Genomic DNA, 19,013 nt, shown 5'->3' on the forward strand with positions numbered 1-19,013 from the left:
AGTGCTTGGCTGGTAGAATCATGTCAGAAATGATTTGTATTTCTTGTAGGATGAATGCACAAACATTACCGTTTGTGTGCTGTTGGTTATTACCAGTCTGACTACGCATGGGCCTCCAATTATTGTCAATCTCTACTGTGCATGACTATTAATGTGCCTGGCCTTCTATTTGATGCAGTGAAGAGCAAATATAATATTCTCCCCAAATCTTTTCCTAGCTGGAACTGACAAGAGGATCTTACAGGAGTATGTAGAAAATACGACACAGTCCCCAAATCTAACCCAAAAAAGCCATATCAGACAAGTGGAAATTCAAGAGTATCTAGGAGAGCAAATTGGACATTATAACTCAGTGCTGTCCAACTTCTGTGGTGCCGACGGCCGGAATTTCTCTAGCATACATGGTGGAGGGCCGCTAATGGAAGCCAGTTTTGACCACTCCCCTTTTGTAAACTGCACCCAATTCAAACCACACCCATGTTATCACAAGACCATGCCCACATTAATGATGGTAGCGCAGCAAAAACCCATAATGCTTGGTCCTCACTGCGGGGATTTCAACTATCATTCATATGTGAATTAATTATATTATGTCATATTAAGACACGCCCTTAAATCCATATGCCTCCTCCTCCCCTGTGGATAGCATAACATGTGTAGGTGTGTAACATAATTACACACCTTAGGGTGCTAACAAACCCCTGCCAGGTTCACCTTGCACAGGCAGCATAGGGTAGGCAGAGTACTGCCTGTGTGTGCCATACTCTGCCTGCCCTACACTGAGTGTATGTGCCATACACTGCCTGCGTTTGCCATACTGTGCCTGCCCTATGCTGCCTGTGTGTGCCATACTCTGCCTGCCCTATGCTGCCTGTGTGTGCCATACTCTGCCTGCCCTATGCTGCCTGTGTGTGAATAGGCAGCATAGGGCATTAGTTTCTTGTTTCTAAACTTTTTTTATGGATTTAAAAAAAAAAGTAGGTATTTCAAGAGTTTTTAGTAATATAAGGGCATAATTAGGTCCGGTGTGTGACATCATGCACACTGCACTTGTGACGTCACATGAACTGATCCTTATAATAAATACAGACCTGTATCTATAACTAACAAGTAGGATTTCTGTGTGATCTTGGAATGCAAATAAATAATTCTCCCCAAGTCATCCCCTAATTGTCCTTCTGGCCTGGGCCATATTTATGGGAGCAGTGTGCAGGTTTCCATATATAAAGAAAAAGAATAAAAAACTCCGCCCACTCACTGCTGGACACTAGCAGCCACCAACCTAGGTCCCTCTAGGGGAGCCAACCCCAGAGGTTTGGAACACCACTAACAATAAAAGTCTTGTAATTTGGTTGTTTTGATTGGATGCACTTTACCCCGGGGTGCTGATTCCTCCTTTCCAACAGTTGAAGAAGTATCTCCAATTCACGAGGGACCATGTCAGACCAATAGGCTTGTGGTCTTAAGGAAGGCAGAGCTGATTGATCAGAGGGTGGGTACATAAGTAGCATTAGTTTACTATAGTAAGACAATGATAATGACTTGTGCCAGAAAAAATACCAGAACTGGTTTACTAAACTGCAGTCACTTCTATCACTACAGAATTTTTCACAAACATATATGTTATTGCACTACGCACGCTGTTTGACATGATTTACCAGCCTCGACATAATGCCAAAATTGCCACCCATAAAGTGGTATTATGTGAAAAAAACCCTGGAAATTGTTTAGTGGTAGAGATGTGGTCAGTTTTTTTTTTTAATATGAACAGTGAAAAACCATTGGGTTAGAATAATGCTCAGGGCTGCTCCTGTCACGACAGCCTCAGACGGCAGTGACCTAGAGCCACCTCTGGTAACTTTAAGAGTGAATTTTTGTTTTTTAAATGAAAATTCTTCTCTGCTCCGTTGGGCGCAGAGAGTGCATTAGCGCTGCTGCCTTCCATGGACTTTAAACTATATTCACCCTTTAACACCATATATCAAAATAAAGTCAATAAATGTGCAATTCATGCTTATTTTATTAGAAAGATAAATATTAATGCATCCGCAAAAAGCAATGCTAAAATGCCAGTTGTCCATTTCATATGATTTCTGTTCTTTAGTCCATACTGGGGGGTCCACTGGTTCCTTTTATCTAGGAATTAAGAATAAAATAGTTTAATTTTACAAAAATGCAATGGAATACAGTGATGTTTTAAATGATATATTAGGATACACGGCACAGGCAGATTTAAGCTGCCAGTTTGGGTCCTTCAGACTGATTCAGCAGCTAATCTGCCCATGTATAGGGCCCTCTGACAGGCCTCCCTGACCAATATCTGGCTGAAAATCGGGAATATGTTGATCGGGCAGGCTAGATTTTCCTGTCAGATTGAGAACCACATTAGCTCATTGATGTGGTCCTAACTCTGAAGGCTCCTATCCCTGTTGTAATTCAATTGTTTGACCTTAGCGAATCCTATGCTGTATGGCCACCTTAAGGCTGGGGTGTGAACATATTAGTGTTTGAATGTAACTCCCCAAAAATACAAGGAAGTAGCAGCCATTTCATTAAGTCATCAAACTGCAGAAACACAACTCAGTATAATATAGGATATTTAGTGGCATCACTGAGCCCCCTCTATCAACCTAAGCTGCCGCCGCCCCCCCCCCCCCCCTCCGGCTTCACACAGAGTCACAGCACGTTATTGCCTTACCAGTTCTTGATATTTGTTCCAGACTGCTTGAACTTGCTGCTGAAGATCAGGCTTATCCTTATGTAACTCAATGATCTGTAGACCGGAGTTATGGAAAAAGTCTCCAGCAACCTTAAAAGAATGGATATATTATAGAAGCTGCTTACATTATTTCTCTCTTTTAAAGGATGGAGGGGTTGTTTCAATAATCTGCTTCAGCATCTAGGAGTTTACTTTAGCAATTATCAGTATCTGCCATGCAAAAAGGTGTAACATTATGAGACAGAGTCACTATAAAGGCAGGGCATCGTGGTAAATGCAGTCTTGGTTGGAGGAAAGCTGGTCTCCAATTGGAACAATGCAGTCATTGTTCCAACAGTCAGAACCATCAGTGCAAGAAGGGTCAAATACAGCTTTTACTTGCAATTTCCATTAACAAAAAAGGGTTAGAAAATGGGATACATTTTTTAGTAATAATGGTATAGTTATATTATAGTATAATAGTATTAGATGGGTAATCATAATGATGGTTTCTTTCTGCATTTGATGAATCATTACTAAGTGTTTGCCATAAGTATAACCCCCAAAATAAAACTGCCCCAAACCATGCCCTATCCCCTCATATATCCAGGTAATGTGAAATATAACCTTTCAGTTTAAATGCACAATAAAGTCAAGAATCAAACAAATATGGGCTTACTTAAAGGCTTACCATTCACAGCAAACTGCACCAGGGAACTTCTATAACTAAAGGGAGCTGCAAGCCACACAGAGAGGAAGAGAGAACTCATGGTCTTTGCTGGTTTTTTTTTTTTTTTTTTTTTTTTTTTTTTTTTAAAACAAAGGTGCCCAGCCTCCCATATATAAGGCACTTCTAAACAACTCATGTATGGACAGATAAGTTACTAATTCACTTTGGATGGGACCTTAACAACCAATTCTTAAAGAAACCATGCCACTGTCTCATACACCCAGAGATGAAAGGTGCACAATCATAAACCCAGGGCAGAAAAAAAGATCACTTACATCTGGACAGTATGTTAAAAGCTTATTCAGTAATTCTAGGCTTATCCTTGCCACTTGTATGTCGTCGTCACGCAGAGCTGGGGTTAAACACGGCAGAACTCCTTTTTCCCTCAGTTGCTGACAATAACCCAACCCCAGATCTGCGATGTTATGCAAAATTGTGGCAATCTAGAGAGAAAATACATGCTTCATAATTCAGCAAAGTCACCCACCAGGCAACAACTTCCATTGGGCATTTGGCAAAGCACAGTTAAGGTGGCCATACACAGGCAGATTTCAGCTGCCAATTCGGGTCCTGACCAATTCAGTGGATTATTTGCCCATGTAATAAATGACAGGCCTGCATGACAGATATCAGGCCTAAAATTTGCCAGATCCCGACCAGGCAGGTTTGATTTTCCATCGGACCGGGGACCACATCAGCTGGTTCACTTGGTCCTCTACCCCGGCAGTTGGGGACCCCTGCTCTACCATGGCGCCTATGCCCACCGTTTAATATATAGATCATTCTGCCCATCGGTTATATCGGGAGAAGATTTGCTTGTTTGCCGACCTCACGTTTTCAGCCAATATATAATATGAACTAATATCAATACACATTTATGAACTGCACCAAGAAGCATTAACAGAACAACAACAGGTGCAGGTGTAGGACCTGTTATCCAGAACGCTTGGGAGCTGGAGTTTTTTTAATAGGGGTTTTCCGTATTTATGATCACCTTACTTTAAGTGTACTAAAAAAAACATTCATACATTAATTAAACCCAATAGGATTATTTTGCTCTCAATATAATCAGTTATATCTTGAGCTGAGATCAAGTACAAGGTACTATTTTATTATTAGAGAGAATCGTCAAACTCACATATGGAGCTTTGTAGAAATGGCGCAGGATTTTCTAATATTGCTTCCTGTTGTCCATTTTATATTATGTTCTTGTGTTTTTTACATAGAGCTCAGACAGGCAAGTTCCTGAATCAAAGACTTTTGGAAATTCTAAAGAATCAGATCACAAATCATGACGTACCATCAGGAAGACATCTTTTGAATGGGCCAGCAGTTGTAGCAGGGCAGGCAATAAGTTGACGTTTAGTAAAGCTGAGGTCCAAACAGGATCTTGTACTGTAAAACAGAAGAGAAAGGTCAGCGTCAATGGAAGTAACAAACAGGGCTATTTTTATTCCCAAAACAACAACCCATTGCAAGCAACAAGCAAATAACTCTGATAAACCAGCGGCTGTAAGATTAATATTGGCACAATTTTATTTAGTTTCCATAGGGTACTACACTGACATTTACACTAGTTCTATAAGTGTAATGGCACACACATATGTCTCCTCTATGAATTAGCCCTTCAATCCAGGCCACCAAATGACACAATTTGGTCAGTTTTCAGCCGAACTGTATGATCATCTATAGAGCTAAGAACAATCCTTAGGGCAATGGCTCCAATCTTATCATGTGTGGGGGTCATTTGTCAGTCTGCACTTGCCCACACTTCCACCTAGAGATAAGGCAGACTGCTATAGATGAAACAAACACAACATTTCAGTTACAAATACAACACAGGAAAGGTTACAGTGCAAAACAGTTTTGTGCCTGCCCATTAATGTCACCAGCAAGGGATTGAGAAAGAAAAAAAAGACATTCCACAAGTTAACACTGCTTAAGAAGAGAAATGGATCCTTACTACAAGGAGGCTCTTGTACCCCGGGTTGTTAAAGGTTCAATATCTTTAGCCTAATCCTTTTTATATATATAAAGATGGAAGTTTAACAACTTGATTTGGGTTGTACCATCTACAAAATTTGCCACCCCCATCATTATAATTATTGAAATCCTCTTTATTTGGGCACTATTCCACCCCATGGTAACATGGTGGGGAAAAAATAAATGAGTTGGGCTCTGTAGGCGAAGAGAGACCCTGTGTTAACAGTTTATGATCTCTTTGTGATTCAGGACTAGGAAGGTGGCCCTGTTCCATTTGCAATGCTGAACATGGTGCTAACTATCCAGCCTGAGGCAATTTGCTCGGCCTCCAGTAACTTCAGCTAGGAACAGGAAATGTTTTCTACAGGCCCACCAAGTAGGCTCATGGATGCTAGGGCCAGTGAAACCTGTTACCACATATTATTTAAAATTCAAAGTTAGCGAAATTCAGAATGAGGATCAAATGCAAAGCTGCTTAGTTTACATGCATCTCCAACTCATTGAAGGTAAAGATAAAGAAAGACAAAGGCACAGTCCCTGCAGAAGTCCTCATTTACCTGTAAGATTGTTAACAGCCCAGAGACACTCCCGTACCATAAATGGATGTTCATCCTTGAAATGTTGTATGAAAACGAACAAAGCTATTAGCAGACGCCCATCTTGGACCTCAACCTTCGTGCCAGATGAGTCCACTTCTCCAAGCAGGTTTCCTAAACAACGTATCACTGGGCAGATCAGCTTCAAAGCAGAATAAAACACACAATATATAACTCAACTTTTATCTAATAACAGTGTTTCTAAGGTATAATACACTGATTATAAATAGTTTCCATACAAAGAAGATATTGCAGCTTTGGGGTTAAATGCCTGAATGAATTTCAGCTATGCTGTTATGCTTACATCATGTTTATGGGTATAAATAAACAGAAAGTAAAGGGTTGGATATCAGGTATGGTGATATCAGGCACCTACTTTAATTGTCCTCTTTATGTGAGATCATTATTAATTACTGAAACCCTTAATTATTGAAATCTTTAAATCTTCATCAGCCCTTAGGGTTACACATCTGTAGCTATGGCAGTCACATCACTGCTTATTATCCACCTAGGGTTTAAAAAAATTATATATTAAACTGTTCTTTATCAACAATATACTCACCAGTTCAAGATCCAAAGATTCTTGCTTTGTAATAAGTGCAGCTTTTTCTATTAGAAACGGGACTAATTTAGACACCAAACCTTGGGATATCAGCAATGCATTGTTCACGTGGCTGCAATATAACAAAAATATGTAGGATGATACAGATAAAATAAACAAGAAAATACACAACTGCTGATAGGAAATGTGTTAAGGTCCCCATACACGGTAAGATCCGCTCGCTTGGCGAAATCGCCAAGCGAGCGGATCTTCCCCCGATATCCCCACCTACGGGTGGGCGATATTGGGGAGCTTGAAGTGAAAAAAAAAATAATCCTATCGTTTGGCCCTGGGATTATGTAGGCGGCCATTGGGCAGTCGGTTCGGGGACCGCATCAACAAGCCGATGCGGTCCCTGATCCGACTGGATTTTCTAACCGCTCGTTTCTGCCCCTACACGGGCAGATAAGTTGCTGAATCGGTCCAAGGGACCGATATCGGCAGCTACAATCTGCCCGTGTATGGGGACCTTTAGGGTGGGTGGGTAGGATTTTGCAAGCAGCGTCAAACCACTTAAAGAGAATCAGAGGCCATGTGCCACTAAAAAAAACACTTAAGATTGGAAAATTAAAACATTGGGGGCTTATTATTTATAAATATGTAATCCCATATAAGATGTAGATAAAAAAAGGCACTATTTTAAATTTTTTATTGCGTCCTTCATGGCTCAGATTCTAGATTTCTTCAAGGGGACATATTGTGTAAAAAACAACATTGTGCCAATGAATTGCACTTGTGTAAATATAGAAAAAATGTGCTTTAAATAGTAGTGTTTTGGGCTCATTTATTAACCAACACCATATAATATTCATAATTACCTACAAGATAGAGGTTTTTTTTCCATTTATCCTATATGTCTCCTTTAAACAATTCTAGAGTAATTTTATAAAAACTAGATTCCTTTAAGAACTGAAAAGCAACAATGGCTAAATCTAATAAATGCTTTATAGTGGGGAACAAATAGGCAATATGGCTGGGGTTAGTAATATATACCTGCTAACAATGTAATGAAGGCACCAAGCCATCTCAATAGCAACTCCAAACCACTCTTCAGTGCAGGACAGCAGTATTCTTAGGATATCCTGTGTTAGGCCAGATTCTAGAACCATTCTGCTCCAAGTAAAACATACATATGAATAGAATGTAAAGAGAATTTTTAGAGAAATTGTATTGTAGACTAGAACATACCATCACACTGTCACAGGATTAGATAACTATGATTAAATACATTCTGTTACTATAAGAATCATGCTGCTGAAATATTTTCCTCATTTGGTACAGTACCTGTATAAAGGAATATATCTATGGTTAACGCACTTACATTTTCACTATATAAGCACATTTTTTGCCCATTTAGGCACTGAGAGTGCATTCCTTATATATATGTTACTCTTTATTACTATCCATTAGAGATGCACCAAATCCAGGATTTGGTGAAGATTCAGCCTTTTTCAGCAAAATTCGGATTTGGCAGAACCAAGTGTCTGGCTGAACCGAATCCTTAAAATGAGTAGAGCTTCTATTTAACTCTTCTATAGCTTGATTTGCATATGCAAATTTAAATTCAGATTTGGTTCAGTATTGAAAATACATATTCTTCTTTCATAAGCCCCACAGTGTAATATTTCCTTTTCACCTTACTAACTAACACTAACATAAGCCAAATGGTATTTTTACTACTGAACCAGACCTATCTCTGAAAACAGTCTCTAGATCAGTGATCCCCAACCAGTGGCTCATGAGCAACATGTTGCTCTCCAACCCCTTGGATGTTGCTCCCAGTGGCCTCAAAGCAGGGGCTTGGTTTTGAATTCTTGGCTTGGAGGCAAGTTTTGGTTGGATAAAGACCAAATGTACTGCCAAACAGTGTCTCCTAAAGGCTGCCAGTCCATATAGGGGCTACCAAATAGCCAATAACAGCCCATATTTGGCATCCCTGGGAGCATGTTTCATGCTTGTGTTGCTCCCCAAGTCTTTTTACATTTGAATGTGGCTCACGGGTAAAAAAGGTTGGGGATCCCTGCTCTAGATTATACAGTGAGGAAAATAAATATTGAACACGTCAACTTTTCTCAGTAAATAATGGGGCTTGTAATGGGGCTATTGACATGAAATTTACACCAGATGTCGGTAACAACCCCTACATACAAAGAAATCAAAATCCATAAATGATGTGTAGTAAAGGGGAATGACACAGGGAATAAGTACTGAACATGATTATGGAAATGTATTTAAACCTTAGTAGAATAGCCATTGTTGGTAATGACAGCTTCATGACAATGTTGACATAGTCAATACTTATTTACCCTGGTTTAAGCTGAAGCTTGGTTCATGGATATTTTCCCAATGACTGGACTTCCTGACGCTTTAAAATCATACTGAGGCTCATTTGGTGCCACGTTGCAATTTTGCCAAACTCAAAGCAACCAATCACATATTTGCTGTTATAGACAATGCTGCTAATTTACTGATAATTCTCACTATGGGCCTGATTCACTAAAGTGCGATAAAAATTATCGCACGCTTTTTTGCGGTGAAAAAGACGCAATAATTTGCGTGCGATTCACCATAGTATTATTGCATGCGATAAGTCACAATTTTCGCATGCGGTATTTCTCGCGCTAGTTTTACCGCATGCGTTAATTTCCACGCTGAAAAGAATACGATCGCATGATTCACTAAAACTTTTGCGCGCTAAATATCGCATTCGGCTATGCGAAAATTAACTCCTACTACAGGCAGGGATAATTATACAAAAGTACAGTAAATTCGTTTTTTGCAATAAAATATGGACTTTCCGTTGTTATTTTTTGAAGTCTGTGTTTCCCCTAGAGTTTCCGCAAGTATTGGCGTGTATGGCTAACATGGCGTGCGTTCATTTGCGCTACAAGTGATGAAATGTTTCGCCAGGCATGGATTTGCAGCGAATTTTTGGACGTGCGTTGAATTTTTTTGCGGCAAATTTTTTCATGCGTTTCGCAAAACAACCCGCCAATGGCAAAACGCATGAAAAAATTCGCCACGCAAAAATTCAACGCACATCCAAAAATGTATACAAGCGTCAAAAAATAATAGTCACGGGCAACAATTTTTTTGCCTGCACAACATTTTTGCCGTTTCGTGGATCAGAGGCAATTCTCAGTATTGTCTATGGCAGGGTATTATCTGGAGTTTAGTAGCCATTTAAAAGTAGCTGCTACTAATAGCTCCATGTGTCTTCACCCTTTCTGCAGAAAAAATATAGCATTCTAGCTTGCACTGATGTGGCTAATCTATTGGCAGTAAAATGTCAAATGACTTTCCTTCTCCTTTAAGAAAGGTCTAAGGTGTTCATAAAGTTTATTTACAAATTGCAAGGTTGACAACTGTGAGTCTGCAAATATGGCAATTTCTGAATAAAATACTTACGGAATAATCTTCTCAGGTGCTTCTTTTGACTGCAATAGCTGAGAAAATGCATAGCCTAGGGCTTCCTGTACATCCATGTGTGGAGACTAATGCACAAGGGAGAAGTCCATCAGTTATTTATGCTGTTGTGCATTAGTTATATATTAAATGTTATTTAATTAGCACTACAGAAGCATAAACAATTCCAGCTAATATAACATGAAAAATTTATCCAGAAAAGCACCTTTACTGATCTCATTGCTTTAACCCTTTCACTGCCAGCCGTTTTGAACAAAGCGGAACTTCTACTGCCAGACAGTTTTTGAACATTTTGCACTGTTTCCCTTTAGGGGCCTTTCCTTGGGGGAACTTTTAGTTTACCCAGGAAAACAATATATTGTTTTTTTCAGGACAACCTAAGCTTTTAAAATATGGTAGAATTTTTGTGTAATTCCAATTTTGTAACAAGATATAGGCTTCTAAATGTCTAAAAAATGAAAAAAAATTATATTTTCCATAATATAAACACATATACCAGAAACAAAAAATATTTTATGCATGAAAATACAAATGATTTGGAAAGTCCCATGTCTCCTGAACGTGCCAATACCAAATATATATAGTTTTATGGAGATTTCTCACTTGTATAGGTCAAAAACTCCCAGCAGTACACTACCAAATTTCCAAAGCACTGCTCCAGAAAGCTGCATACTTTAGATTTTAAGGCCAAAAATTCCGCTAACAGAAAGTTTTTCCCAGAAAGAAGAGATTCTGGGGAATCCAGAATAGGCACAACTGTCTGTCTACTCCAAACTATCAAGTTGCAATGCTTTCCTAAAGTTATTGGTTTTTATCAAAATTTGAGAAATCACTTCAAAGCTTCCAGTCTATAGTATCTTAACTCCTAAAGGTCATAAAGTAACCAAATAAAACACCCTAAATATGAACGCCAGGGGTCCACTGAACAGTTTGATGCCCAATATGTATAGGTTTACCTAAGTATGTGGCATGTAGGGGCCCCAATGGGAACATACACCCATATGTACTGTCATTTCAGTTTCTGCAAAATCAATACATCTACATCATTACATGTGGGATAAAGCTAGTAAAAAGTACATTCACCCCAGAAAGCCATATATTTTTGGAAAGTACACATTCCCCCGAATCTAAAATTGGTACCCATGTCTTTCTACTCCACAGTACCAAGCCACAAAGCTTTCCTAAAGTTGGCAATTTTGATAACATTTCCAAAAATCCACTCAAAGCTTCCAGTTTCCAGCATCTTATCTCCCACATAGCATTAGGTACCAAGATAAAACACTACCCCAAATCTAAAATGGGTACCCATGTCTTTCTACTCCACAGTACCAAGCCATAAAGCTTTCCTAAGTTTGATGATTTTTATGGCATTTCCAAAAATCACCTCAAAACTTCCACTATACAGCATCTTATTTTCTACAGGTCATTAGGTACCAAGATAAAACACCCTAAATATGAACCCCAGAGGTCTACTGAACAGTTTGATGCCCACTGTACATAGGTTTATCAAAGCACATGGCACTTAGAGACCCCAAAATATACCTTGTGCACACTAATTTCATGGCTTATCTTTACCTAATTCATAAACACATGGCAGTTTTATGAGGGGTAGAAGCTGCAGAAATGTAGGGTGACCCCTAAAATCCCTATATTTTTGGAAAGTACACATTCTGACAAATCCAACAAGGGTAAAGAGTCCTTTCTACACCAAAGTACCAATCTGCAAAGCTTTCCTAAAGCTAGTGGTTTTTATGACATTTCAGAAAATCACATAAAAATATTGCAGTTTGCCGCATTTATCTCACACAATTTCTTTTGTACAAAGGCAACACACCCCAAATAGGAACACCAGAGGCATACTGAACAGATTGATGCCCAAAATGCATAGATATACCAAAGTCTGCGGTATGTACTGACCCCAAAATGAAAATAGCGCATAAGGATTTCTCGCCTGCCAGCTCAGCTTTTGCACACAGAGCCCCCTGACAGCCTATTATATGCAGTAAGACCCCCAAACTACACAGGGACCCCCAGAAAACCATATATTTTTGGAAAGTACACATTCTGATAAATTCAAATTAGGTAAAGTTATTTTTGTACACCAAAGTTACACCTGGCAAAGCTATGCTAAAACAGATCAGGAATACTAATATAGGGATAAAAATGTGCAAATCAATGAAACAACAAAATAAGTCACACGACAGCATAATTAGTGGTCAGAATATCTGATCCAATAGTCACGCTGTCAAAATAAACAGTTTTTGTGGGAAATAAAAAAAAAAAAAAGAAGTAAAATGAAAAAAAAATAAAAAAAATTTTAAAAAGTTTTTGAGTTTGTGTATACATGTGCACATGTAAAAGTTGTGTGACAGTGTGTATATGAGTGTATATAAGTGTGCAAAGTGGAAAATAAAAACAAAAAAAAACCTGTGCTAAATTGTGTTGTATGTGTGTATAAATGTATATAAATGTATGCAAGTGTGTGTAAAAGTGTTTATAAACAAAAATAAACTCACACTTACCTGTCCTGAAGATCAGATCGGTTCCCTGCTTCTCCATGCTGCACTCGTCGGAAGGAAGTAGGTGGGAGGCGGCTCAGGGGGGAAACAGGAAGCAGTACAAGCAGCAGATGCGATGCGATCGCATCTGCTGCTTGTAGGATGGTCCTGCGATAATCGCATCGCAGGACCATCCCCCCCAACCCCCTCCGCTCGTTGCCGAAGGGGTTTGGGTCACATCTGTCTCTCTGCACCGGCGGCTTTTGCAGAGAGAATAACATAGGGACAGAAAACGTAGGTACTACGGTGTCGGCAGGAAACTGCCTTTTTTAAAACACCGTAGTACCTACGTGCTTGGCAGGGAAAGGGTTAAGCTCCTGGTATGTTTATATGATAGATCATATGGAATGGTGTTCTTACCTGAGTACATTTGGCAAATGTTGGGATGACTCCTTGGAGAAGCAACCGGTTCCTTACTTCTTCACTATCCACAATGAGATTACCCAAGGTGTACAAGCATAATACCTAACAAGATGAATGCTTGGCATCAAAACAGAAGTAGTTTGGGCACAGGTTTTTCTACTTTGGCTTTTATAAGCAAAACATTGTTCCTGCAAGGCAATCTGTCTCAGTCTCTGTCATAAAAGCATTCAGCGTTAGTCCTAGTTTTTTATATGGTCATGGAACTTCCCGGTCACATAGTATCCTTATATTTTAATATTATACAAAGGGGATACTTTATTCACTATATAAATCTATAAAATATAATATATCTATATTATATAGGAAATTCTGAGAATGCAGCCACTTTCTAATTTCATACTGCACAAAAAATTTGCTGAAACAATGCAATGTGACCACTTACTGTAAACTGTTGACTATATCCCGACAGATATGTGAGGAGGTATGGTGTTGCTGGGAGACATGCCATTGATACTTGCAGTTCATTTGAATGAGACAGTTCATGCAAGCACCTGGCTGCCTCCATCTGGATATCAGTAAAGGGGCATGTGAACAGTGCGACCAAAACCCTCATGCTGTCTTCCACCCTGTGGAGAGGAACAACAACAGAGATCACAGCTAACTGGGTGCAACTGGGGCAGATGAGAAGAAATTGTGTAGTACAGTTAAGAAGCAATTTCAGCACAATCCAGCTACTTTTAATGATGGACACATATAGCTACAGTAGTAAGAAAAGGTATATCCGATTTACTCCATAAAAACCACTGCTCTGTACAAAATGTAAATGCACACATCTGTACATGGGACTTTATTCTTTGCAGCTCCCCTTTCAGTTTTGATCTTATCTACTGTTAAAAACCATTGGCTATAGCAAACCTGGGGCCTTCTCATCAGTGCAGTTGCAATGGCATGACTGGAAAAGAAATTAAATGCAAAGTAGAAGTGTTTTCGTACAATGATGTAAAGAAATTGCAAACACTGTTCTAACAGGCAGAGAATGGTGGTTACAGCCAGCTGCCAGTGCATAAGCTGTTAGAAATAAGATTACTTTTTCACCCAGTTGGATGACAGCTATAAGCACAGGCTGAGAAACAGTCAATTGTTGGTCTCTGCTCGCTTCTCTGTCTGCACTCAATGGCATTGCATTTTTATAGCATGTACTACAAACCCTATGGAAATATCTACATTGCAAAGCATTCTTTCCAAAAGAAATCTGTTCTAATACACAGCTGGCCCAAAAAAAAGAGTATACGCAATTAAAATTCTACTTTACTTTTATCTAATATTACATTTAAAGTCACATCTACCTGGTAAACATTAGACGCACATCATTTCTACGGAGACTGTGTCGAAGAGCAGTAAGAGGCGTAATCATCTGTTCTGGCTCACGTTGGAGATCCTCGATTAATTTTGCAATCTTACAAAATATGTACAAGTTACATACATTACTCATCATACAAATGTACACAGAGAACAGAAAGTAACACTTCTCTGTACTGCCAGGTACCTAGTGCACACTCCACATTAATCTCCTTCGATTTTTAACTTCATGAGCTACTGAATAGAATTGGGTAAAGCTAAAGGAATTCTGAAAACTAATCCCAAAGAGCTCCAAAAAAATCCCATTTACATGGGTTTATCATATAGGCTAAAGCTCACCCACTGGGTTTTTAAAGCAGAAGCCAGGATAATAGCTCATCAGATTCCCAACTACAGACTGGTTTGCCCTTCTTGGGGCTCATCAGTGTAGTGCAGGGTTTTCTGAACAAGCTAGCAAATTATCTTTTCTGCCTATAGTTGCAAGCAGAGAAGAAAACAGTTTTTAACAACCTCCAGCATCCCCTAAGAGTTGCAGATACTATGTACAATTATTATGAGACAAACATTTATGTGAAATATGCTACTTTCTGCGTTACCTTCTGCTTTCAAAAGAAATGTTTTCATCCTGGCCTAATTTTTACCACCAACCAGCAGTTTTTGTACTGAAAATCCAAGCATACCTTTGGATTGTTGGGTTGCAGAGTTGTAGTTCCAAAAACTCTGTGGCTTATAATTATGAAGGCATACAAAAATTTTAAGCTCCGCACCTGCAGCAGCACAACCATTTATGCCTGACCGTGCGATTGCCTTACTGTGCCGCTCCAGTTCTAGTGGCGCTATTGGTGCTGCACGGTCGGGTACAGTCACCACGGGCCACATAAAACAACCAGCCAGGCCGGATTCGGCCCGCAGGCCTTGTGTTTGACACATGTGGCTTATATGATCTGTGGCCCTGTTCAAGTATTCAGTGACATCACTTGGCAGAAGGACAGTTAGATAAAATTGTTGCAATTCACACTACAGTCCTGTGCAAGATGCAAATAAATGAATGGCAGGGGCCAGTATCTGGCTGCCATGTGTTCTGATAGAAAATTGTAAAGAGAGTAACTGATCTCCAAAAAAAAGCAGCCCGATCTTGTCACAAAACAAATTAGAACATATTGTTACAATGCTTTTTTTAAGAATCAAAACTACTCCTTTTGGTTCTCTAATATCCTTAAAGAAGTAATGCACCAAAGCAAGACAGGGATAACAGGTGTATAGCTATTATTCACTTACAGAAATATTATAGTTAGATATTAAAAATAATAGTAATCTGCCCTGGATTCATTAGCTGACCTGCTCCACAGACATGAAATGTGACTGGGCATTCTCTTCAAGCATATGATCATCACTCCCATGAGCTCCTTCTTCAGTTAAGTCCCGTAACAGTCTCTTACTGATGAGCTGCTCTTCTCTCCTTGCTTTCCTCAGAGCTGTGAAGAAAAGTAAACGTGTTTTAGAACCTTAACCGTTATACATTTATGATGAATAGTGTATATAATAAATGGCAACTGAACCATGGAAACCAATTACACGAGTCCTTTGTCTTGAACTTAAAAGTGCTATGTTTTATGACTGCTGAAATTAACTAGTCATATATACGGAAGAATAGAAACTGTTAATTTTAAGTTTTCCATTCCAATAAATTTAGCCCATTTTCTGGAAATTTAAGCTTCAGCATCCTCAGCCAGCTAATACTACAATCTGCTTCTGGAGTAGTTAGTGAATACATTCATAGAACTAGAAGGATGAGTAATAAATAAATGGTGGGTAATAAATAGTACAGGAATGGGATCCCTTATCCGGAAACCCGTTATCCAGAAAGTTCCCGAATTACGGAAAGGCCATCTCCCATAGACTCCATTATAAGCAAATAATTCTAATTTTTCTCTGTAATAATAAAACAGTACCTGTACTTGATCCCAACTAAGATGTAGTTAATCCTTATTGGAGGCAAAACAAGCCTATTGGGTTTATTCAATATTTAAATGATGTTTAGCAGACTTAAGTTATGGAAAGATTTCCTTATCCGGAAAACCCCAGGTCCCGAGCATTATGTATAACAGGTCCCATACCTGTACATGACAAAAGGGCTCCTTTATCATTGCTGAACAACCAAAGATTAGGTTTTTCAGTAAGCTGTGGGTGTAACATTGAAAGCAGTGGTGATAAATTATCCCCAATTTCTGCCTGCACCTTAATTTAGATAAGCAGTAAAATGCAAAAATATATTCATATAGAGAACAGTTATTGGCCTCACCTGTCTCCCGTTCCCTCCATTGTGCTCTTAACTCTTCCAGTACTGGGACTGATGTGTCTCTCTGTTTCCTCCTTCTCCACATTTTTAGTAGAACAGACACGAAAGTCTTGACATTTTCTCAGCAGAGGGGTCCTAAGGCAAAAACAAACAAACAAAAATTCTTACATTAAATTACCAATAAATACCCCAATTAAAAACATTTTACCCTTTGTGGCTCCGCTAGTGTTAGACAGTTTATGTATTTAGGTGAGAGTCCTATGACAAGCTTTGAACAAGATTTACAGGTGATGCTCATGGAGGGCAATTTCCAGGCATCTAGCAACTGGGCTAGTAAGAAATTCCCATAACACCACAAGTGCAATTGCCCAAATATTTCTATACCATAACAGAAAATATATATTTATATTAAAATGGCTTTTCTCCACCTTTCATTTAGGGAATGTGATACAATACAAATTCAAATACGTCCTGTGCAATAATTTCCCTATTTAATAGGTCTAAGTCAAAGCAATTTTAAGGGCTTTCTTTTACACTTCTGAAATATTGACTTCTGTCCAGAAAGGTCCTGCAAAAAAACCCAAAAAACCCAATATTAATAATTATGATTTATAGCTAATCATAATTAGTAAGCAGGAAAAGTACAACGGTATGATTAAGCTGAGAACCCATGGCAACCAATCAACAGGGAGAATTTACTGGTCACCTATTTAAAACCCAAAGTCTAATTGGTTGCTATGGGTTACTGATACTGGGTACTTAGTGCATTTTATAACATGGGAGCTAATGTGACTAGTATGTCTGGTAAAACTACAGGTGGCACATAAATATAATTTCTAAGATACTACTTTTTTTTTCCATTTGGTTAAAACTAAATTTCCCCTGACCTATTTCAGCTAAATGGGACTATGGTTTCCAGTTATCTCCTAGTGACAAAATCACTGTAAGTTCTGTGTCAATAAACCCCTCACTCTTCCTGTGGTTTCATGTCTTCACCTGCTCCTGGGTTCCATATACATATATCATGTATATCAGCTGGGGATCTTGAGTATTCTCTGTGAAGTACACACTCCTTCCTATACCACATTAAAGGTGAAGACACACAGAGCTACTAGTAGCAGCTACTTTATATAGCTACTAAATCAGACAATGCTGATCATTTACTGATAATTGTCTCGACATGTGTTTTAGCAGAGGCAATTCAGTAGTTTCTATGGCAGGGTATTTTCTGGCGTTTAGTAGCCATGACAAGTAGTTGCTACTACATAGCTCTGTGTGTCTTCACCCTAAGAAGAAAGCACAGGTAAGTGGTGTTACACTGGACTTCCAGGACCCCACTCCCACCTATACACCAAGGTATAGAAAGTGCTGAGATAGAAGTGTTATATAGGGATATGGTTGGAATACGTAAGGCTGATTAGAAGTGACCTTGGCTGTGACCCACTACAGAAGATTCTCTTGTACTCAATTTAGTCCCAATGGCTCAGGTAAGAATGGGGCTACATTTACAAAGTGTACAATCGTGTACAATGTCCTAGGCCAGTATACTGCCACCCACTCACACAAAGACCAAGTTGAACAGACTAATCAGCGCTTCATATCGGCCATCCTCAAGCACGCACTTTCTTTCTCACAAACTCTGCAGCGCCAAACACACTGCCTAATGGCAAAAAGAGCTACTATTTGGGGTATTTAATTGTGCATTATTGCACTGGGGTATAACCACTTATATACATACAGTAATATTATATTATTACCATGTTGGGGGGCATATACAGCACAGCTTTTAAAAATTCTGCATTGCGTTAAAACATATGTGGGAGATTACCTGCACTGTGCAACTGCTTTGTAAATCAGCCTGGTGTCATATGGGTATAAACACAGGGGCCACCTAATACTGCAGCTGGTCAGGGTTGCCATACTGACAGCCAAGAGGTATAAAGTTCTCCCATGTGGAGCATGTAAGCATACAGAGAAGCGCCAAACTAATTATCTGCAACTAAGCAGCTACCGAACTCTCCCGCCGAGTCAAAATGACAGGAAAGTCGGAGCGAAATAATTAACATCTCACTCATCCCTACCTTGGAAAGTGACAAACAGGAAGTTTAGAAGAGGCTCCCATGCCAAGTTCACTGGTGATTGGCTCTGAATATTCATGTGACATACGCAACGTTTCTCTGCGGCAAGTGCATGCTGGGAAATGTAGTTTTTCTTGTTACCTCAAGTAATTTAGCATTTCTAGTGCTGCCAGTCTGCAGATTTCATTTGAGTGTGTTGGATGTGCTAAACTAAAAGAAAATGAGAGTGTTTGTCTTACAGTGGGGAGTGAAAATGGCTGAAGAGCTGAACAATTTTGGAAAGATTATTTTATTTAAAGAAGTGGCTGTGAAACACAGTGTG

The 19,013-nt window shown here is 39.2% G+C and overlaps 1 protein-coding gene across 2 annotated transcripts; it reads right to left on the reverse strand.

The window, feature by feature from the left end:
• Positions 1-2,002: 2,002 nt before the first annotated feature.
• Positions 2,003-18,720, reverse strand: tmco6 (transmembrane and coiled-coil domains 6). 2 transcript variants are annotated; one of them, NM_001126978.1, is given in 14 exon segments: positions 2,003-2,136; positions 2,699-2,809; positions 3,704-3,871; positions 4,729-4,823; positions 5,969-6,149; positions 6,570-6,681; positions 7,602-7,718; positions 10,017-10,102; positions 12,953-13,057; positions 13,398-13,581; positions 14,302-14,411; positions 15,653-15,789; positions 16,617-16,748; positions 18,695-18,720. In NM_001126978.1, coding segments are annotated over 13 exon segments (1,524 nt in total). In that variant the 5' UTR covers positions 16,699-16,748; positions 18,695-18,720; the 3' UTR covers positions 2,003-2,100.
• Between the last annotated feature and the right edge of the window lie 293 nt (positions 18,721-19,013).

The sequence above is a fragment of the Xenopus tropicalis genome, chromosome 3, assembly GCF_000004195.4.
Source record: "Xenopus tropicalis strain Nigerian chromosome 3, UCB_Xtro_10.0, whole genome shotgun sequence".
In the NCBI taxonomy this organism is placed as follows: domain Eukaryota; kingdom Metazoa; phylum Chordata; class Amphibia; order Anura; family Pipidae; genus Xenopus; species Xenopus tropicalis.